The sequence below is a fragment of the Oryx dammah genome, unplaced genomic scaffold, assembly GCF_014754425.2.
Source record: "Oryx dammah isolate SB20612 unplaced genomic scaffold, SCBI_Odam_1.1 HiC_scaffold_13, whole genome shotgun sequence".
Classification (NCBI taxonomy): Eukaryota; Metazoa; Chordata; class Mammalia; order Artiodactyla; family Bovidae; genus Oryx; species Oryx dammah.
The window spans coordinates 25,203,263-25,209,737 of NW_024070197.1; the positions used below are offsets into that span (position 1 = coordinate 25,203,263).

Genomic DNA, 6,475 nt, shown 5'->3' on the forward strand with positions numbered 1-6,475 from the left:
GACCCAAATCGGTGGGATTTGGGGTTTGCGGGGTCATTAGTTAGCTGATTCTTCAGGCCGGGGAGAAGTGACTCCCAGCAGCAGCTGGCAAGAGAGATGCCAGTTCATGGCCCCAGCACCTTCTCTCTGAGGTTCCCACTCAGCCAGATGCTCCTGGGCCAGAGTAAGACCAGAGCATCTGTTTGTGTGACAGCCTCCTCAGCTCCAGGGGAGGGTAAACTTGGAGAGGGGGCCTTCAGTGTTGGCCTCTCTCCTCTGCAGCCCTGTCCCTCAGAAAGGGGAGAGGAGAGCCATGACCAAGTCCCCGCTGATTTAGCCCATGCTGCTCGCTGCCTCCAGGCGACCTCAGAGGACACGCGAGCGTGCTCTGCCATGTTCCTCCCTCTCCAGTACAGGGGATGGCGGGGCAAGGTCTCACATGAGAGAAGGTCAGAGCAAATAATCCAAGCACCGCTTTCTGTCCCCAACAGCTACGGATGTTTGACTTGAATGGGGATGGCAAACTGGGCCTCTCGGAGATGTCCCGGTAAGTGCCCGACCTCACTCACCCCAGCATCACTTTTCGCAAGACCCTGGCAGATAACCCCTGGGCTACCATTTCATCACCAAGATCAACCAGTGGGGAAAGTGACAGGTCAGGTGTCCCAAAGCTCAAATCAAAGTTGGATCAAATAGTGATCATCATCACCTCAACGTTCCACCTCCCTCTTTTTTGAACTTTCCTCTGAAGTGCTCAGAAATCATTTCTGTAACTAGATTCTACCTCTGCATCCCCCCAGGTCCTCACTGTTGCTGCCTCTGCTCTAGCTCCTAATTACTGCTCTAACATTATCTTTCCAGACTCTTGCCTGTACAGGAAAACTTCCTGCTTAAATTTCAGGTAAAAGAGCGACTTTGCTTTTCTTCGATTCCTCCCTTCCCCTCATCCCGCTAAGCTCACCCTTCCTCAAAACACACACACACACACACACACACACACTCTGCAGGGCTTTGGCTTCTGTCTTTAATACCTTGGGCCTTCTAGGGCATGAAGCTGACCTCGGAGGAGTTCAACGCGATCTTCACATTTTATGACAAGGTAAGATAAGAGGACAGTGTGGATGGAAAGGCAGGAGGCCCATCCCAGTCCCCCCCCCACCAGAATGCCCGCCTTGGTCCTTAGAAGTAAGCAAGCCGTTGGAGCCGCAGGCGGGGCCACGCAGTCCCTTCCTGTCCCTTTGGATGTCCTGCGGCATCTTCTGCTGTATGAGAAGATAAATGTCCTTAAGGACGTGTGGCTTGTGGGACCCAAGGTTTTGGTTCCTTCAAAGTACAGGAGAGAGTAACTCGTGGAAGGGAAGAGAGTCATGCCCAGGACTAGGATGTGGTTACACTGTTGGGGACCAAAGGCAGGAGGTGCTTAGTACTGCCCCCCTGGTACGAGGCCATCACCTTGCTGTCCTTCTAGGAAGTGGGGAGTGAGAGGCCCTCTGTACCCGTCACCCCTCTCTTAGCTGCCCTTGCCTGGTGACTCCAGTGGTTTTCCTTAGAACTACAGGTTTGGGGTAAATAGCCCCATGTTATCCTGACATACTATTGTGGGATTCAACACCCAGGGAGTTAGCAAAATGCTTCTTGAACCTCCTTTACATTTTCAACGCAAATGTAAAATACCAGAAGGGAAGATTGCCAGCAGTTTGCCCTGCGCCCTCACATTGCTGCAGTGACTGGCAAAGTCAGAAGTGACATGTTATTTGGGTACCTCTTTTGCTCAGAGTAAAGACCCTTAGCAAAGCCAGACTCTGGTCGGGGGTCAGCATGAATTTTGAGGCTCTGTGCTGACCCTTGGCTCCCTTCCAGGATGGAAGTGGCTACATTGATGAGAACGAACTGGACGCCCTGCTGAAGGATCTGTATGAGAAAAACAAGAAGGTGAGGGGCTGAGCCCAGAGGTGGGGTGCTGTCACGGAGGTGCTGTGGGAGTGGGAAGGCTGCCCAAGGAGTGTATCTTGCTCCCCTCTGATTATCCCTAACAAGGCAACAGCAGTTTTTTGGGTTCTTTTCATGGTTGATTTTTTTTTTAATACACATACCAAAGTTTGCCACCTTAACCACTTTTAACTGTTCAGCTCAGTGGCATCAAGTACATTCACAGCATTCTGCAACCATCCCCTGTGGCCAGCACTCTGTCTCCCCAGAATTAAAGTCTGTACCCAGTAAATGGTAACTCCCCCTTGCTGCCTCCCCCCAGCCACAGGCACTCACCATTCTACATTCTGTCTCTGTGAATCTCCCTGCTCTAGACACTTCATACAAGTGGGGTCATACAGCATTTGTCTTTCCGTGTCTGGCTTATTTCACTTCATGTGACTTCCTCAAGGTTTATCCATGTTGTAGTATATGTCAGAATTTCCTTCCTTTTTAAGGCTGAATAACGTAGTGTGTATCTCCCACATTTTATCTGTTCGTCCACAGACAGACACGTGGGTTGCCCCCACCTGCTGACTGATGTCAACAACGCAGCTATGAGGCCATGGCAGTTTCGACGTGGCACACTTCTTGGAAGTGTCAGTCATGTGGCCAAAAAAAAAAAAAAAGACTTTTACACTAGGGGAGATTTGGAGGAGCAGGGCCAGTGGGAGCTGAGGGTATTCTGAATTGACTCTAGAATCTTGAGCTGGGGAAGGGGCTAACAGAAGTCCCTGACAAATTTGTTCCCTGGAAGGAAAGGCTGGGAACTGGACTCCATTACTTTGCCTGGTCATGTTGCCTCTTGGGCAGTCCCCAGGGGCTCATCTCGGTTCCTAGGATGGGAGGACACAGGCCAAAAAGGAACCAGGAGACAAGTCTTGGCAGCATCTTCCTCCACCTCCTGGAAAATGTCTTTCTCTGGGCAAATAGCTTTTTTGCTGCTTTCTTTAATTAGATGATGAGTGATCTATAATTCCCTGCGTTGTCTAACTGCCTGGACAGTCAGGCAAGAACTAAATTTAACTCCTAATTTCAGGAAAAAAAATCATCGTGGCCGCTGAGTCTGTCTCCCTTTCCAAGTGTCTTCTGACCTCTTTATCTTTATCCTGGATATCATCCATTTCTTTCACCCTAAGTTTATTTTTTTTAATGTTACCTATAATAGCTTTTTGAAAGAGGCAGAAAATAAATCATGTGCAAATACTTCCTAGGAAGAAGGAATTACTCATCATGTGCTTGAACTTGGCAAACTTTTTCCTGCTACCAAACTCTAGGAGAAAATTGTTTGTGTATCCTTATGTTTTCAAGGGATATTGGGCATCATAATGAAAAATATGCTTAACTGAATTGGAATAATGAGGTATAGTTTTTCTCCATATGACCTGACGTTACGCCCGAGGCTGATGGGCCTTGAGGGCAGGCATTAAATCTTAGGAGAGACCTGAATTCCGTGGTCATCACCTAACTAGGCTCTCCCCTGATTCCCACAAAAGACAACTCATATGGCTACACAGCTTGACTTTCTGAGATGTGCAAACAAACACAAAGTCAGGTGTTGTGGTTAAGAAAAATTCTGAAAGTTAGAGAACAAGGATATTAATAAAGTGGTTTACCTGGGAACCTTCCACCAGTAGTAAGCTCCAGGCTTAGCACATGGAGATCAAGAAAAGGGAATCAGTAGAGAGAGCTACATGCCTGTAAATGACCTGAGTTGGGAAGGGAATGACCATTTTTAGGTGACCCCACATGGCAGATGCACATGCCATTTTGATGGTGCCCACATGGACAGTGCGGAGAAGGCGATGGCACCCCACTCCAGCACTCTTGCCTGGAAAATCCCATGGGTAGAGGAGCCTGGCAGGCTGCAGTCCATGGGGTCGCTAAGAGTCGGACACGACTGAGCGACTTCACTTTCACTTCTCACTTTCCTGCATTGGAGAAGGAAATGGCAACCCACTCCAGTGTTCTTGCCTGGAAGAGTCCCGGGGACGGGGGAGCCTGGTGGGCTGCCATCTATGGGGTCGCACAGAGTCGGACACGACTGAAGCGACTTAGCAGCAGCAGCAGAACATGGACAGTGAATCGGTTTCGAAGCAGATTAATGTCTGAGGCTCCTGCAGGACAGGCTGATGGGCTCAAACGTTGACATGTTCTTAGCATTCCTAAGACAGCTGCAACTGCTAAAGCCTTCCCCAGCTTCACACAGTGCTTCTAGATAGAGAAAGGAAGCAGCCTCTTCCCTTCATTCTGCTTGAACTCCTCAGGATTTTCTCAGGCTCATGGCTGATATATGGGGTCCCTTCCTTGGCTCCTGATTGAGGGATAGGTCGCTCAGGCACACCTCAGTGTTATGGACTAGGTGACATTTCCAGGAACTCCACAACTTTAGGGAAGTTAGAGATGTTTGCAAAGTGCCTTGGGACTGGCTGGTAGCACAAACCCAGAGATCAGTCATGTGAGGAGATGTCACCAAAGAACGCAATAAAAGACTGACCCTCCAGCACTGAGTACAGGTGAGCCAGGTAAAGAATTACACAGCCTTCAGGACTCAGGGGACTAAGACTGTTCGTGGCTGTAGGGTTGGTTCCATCCTTTAGCCAATACCTTAGTCTTCACACCTCAGTTTTCTCATGGGGATAATGACCCAGTAGCATAGAAGTATTAAAAAAAAAAAAAAGATCTGCCAACAGGTTCAATACAAGAGGAGGAGAAGGGGAAAGGAAGGAAGGAGGGAGGGGAGGAGGAAGGAAAGAGGTATAGAGGGGAAGAAGGAGGGAAAGAAAAAGAAAATTGCTTAAGTGATTTTCCAATGATGATGACTTTGCTGTATTTCAGTACTACTGGCTCTTTGCATCCAAAGCAACACAAGGCGTATCAGATGCTGGTGTTCTGTCTAGTGCCAGCCTCCAAAATCCCATGGACAGAGGAGCCTGGCAGGCTACAGTCCATAGGGCCTCAAAGAGTCGGACACGACTGGATGACTATCACTTTCAGTTTTCCATTTTATATGAGACCATGGGTCACCTGTCTTAGAGCCTCTGAAGGCCTCAAGGTGCCCGTGAACAAGGAGTAGGCTGGTAGGCTTTGCCCCTGGAAGAGAGAGGAATTAGAATTCCTTGTTCCGCTGGGTGAGGCTTAGGGCAAAGACAAAACCACGGAGTTTCCCTGGCATTCTCTTTCTCACCCAAAGGGACCCAGCAGACCGAGTGAATGGGAGCCCAGTGAGGTAGAGGAATTCAGTGAGGCTGTATGTAGATAGTGACTGGGGTCAACAGCTGCTGTTTGGCGAGCATGCTGAGTGTCAGGGACTGTGCTCGATGCTGTTTACATTCATTTCTCATCTAATCATCGTAACACCTCAGTGAGGCAGACTTATTCCTGTGCTGATTTTACAGATGAGGCAGCTGAGACTTAGAAAAAGCTGAATACTTTCCCCAAGGCAATGCAGCTAGTAAGTGAAAGGGAGAGCATTTTAACCCAGGGCTTTCAGACCCCAAAGCCCATGCTCTGTATGCCTCTCAGCTACTTGCACTGAGATGGGATAAGGGAAAGGTTCTGGTGAATGAACAGGAGGGCCATTTGGGGGCGGGGGGCACCTTCCCCTGAACCTGCTCTTAACCTCTCCCTCTGTCTCACAGGAAATGAACATCCAACAGCTCACAAGCTACAGAAAGAGCGTCATGTCCTTGGCTGAGGCGGGAAAGCTCTACCGCAAGGACCTGGAGATTGTCCTCTGCAGTGAGCCCCCCCTGTAAAACAGGGGATGGGGGCTGCTTCTCCACCTCCCCCTCAAACCTGCCCCTGCTGCCCTGCCACTGCCACCCAGACCCAGAGATCCTGAGCATCCCTGTGACTGTCCCTGCTACCTGCACATGCCAGCCTGCAGAGCAGGAAAGGAGAAATGGAGAAGGGGCTGCTGCCGGGCCCCCTGGAGCCCCTGCAACCCCACCCTGGCTGACCGGGCACAGCACTCTGTGCAGGGGGGCACCAACCTCGTGGGAGGTAGGCGGGGGCACGGGCGGGGGTCCCTGGTTCTCTTTGCTGTGATGCATGAGCTCACTCGCTGTATGATTTAGACGTCTATGTCCAACAGAGTGGACCCTCTCCTCCGCCTCTCCCCCATGCCACCGGCCACCCCAACCCCCCAGGCCCCATTGCCCCACCTCGCTAATGGTGTAGCTGTCTCTCCGAGCTCCTTGTTTGTGGTGGGCATCAGCCTTGTCCTTTTCTTGATGCAGTGTGCGCCTTTTCCCTTTGGGTTTCTTGTTTACCAAAGAAGAGTTTACAGACAATAAAATGTTCTCCTGTGGAAGCTCTCCCAGTTCTGGCCAAGTGGTCAACTTTCTCTCTACAGCCAACTCTTGACAAAGAGAGAGCCTGTTCTCAAGTGAGTGGGGATGCTGAGGGGAACCACCCAACCGGGGTGTAAGCACTGGAAGCAAGGGCACAGAACCCCAGGGCTCTGGGCTCACCCTTGCCACGCACCACCTGCTCTCCATCAACCTGTCGTTTTTCTGCTCCCTGT

General features: G+C 50.3%; 1 protein-coding gene across 1 annotated transcript in view; it reads left to right on the forward strand.

The window, feature by feature from the left end:
- Window positions 1-6,271, forward strand: part of CALB2 (calbindin 2) — a 28,239-nt gene extending 21,968 nt beyond the window's left edge. The window contains exons 7-11 of the mRNA XM_040251706.1: window positions 471-526; window positions 841-880; window positions 1,025-1,078; window positions 1,840-1,911; window positions 5,589-6,271. Coding sequence (XP_040107640.1) covers window positions 471-526; window positions 841-880; window positions 1,025-1,078; window positions 1,840-1,911; window positions 5,589-5,705 — 339 coding nt within the window. The 3' untranslated portion in view covers window positions 5,706-6,271. The remainder of the gene's footprint in view (window positions 1-470; window positions 527-840; window positions 881-1,024; window positions 1,079-1,839; window positions 1,912-5,588) is intronic.
- The last annotated feature ends 204 nt before the right edge of the window (window positions 6,272-6,475 follow it).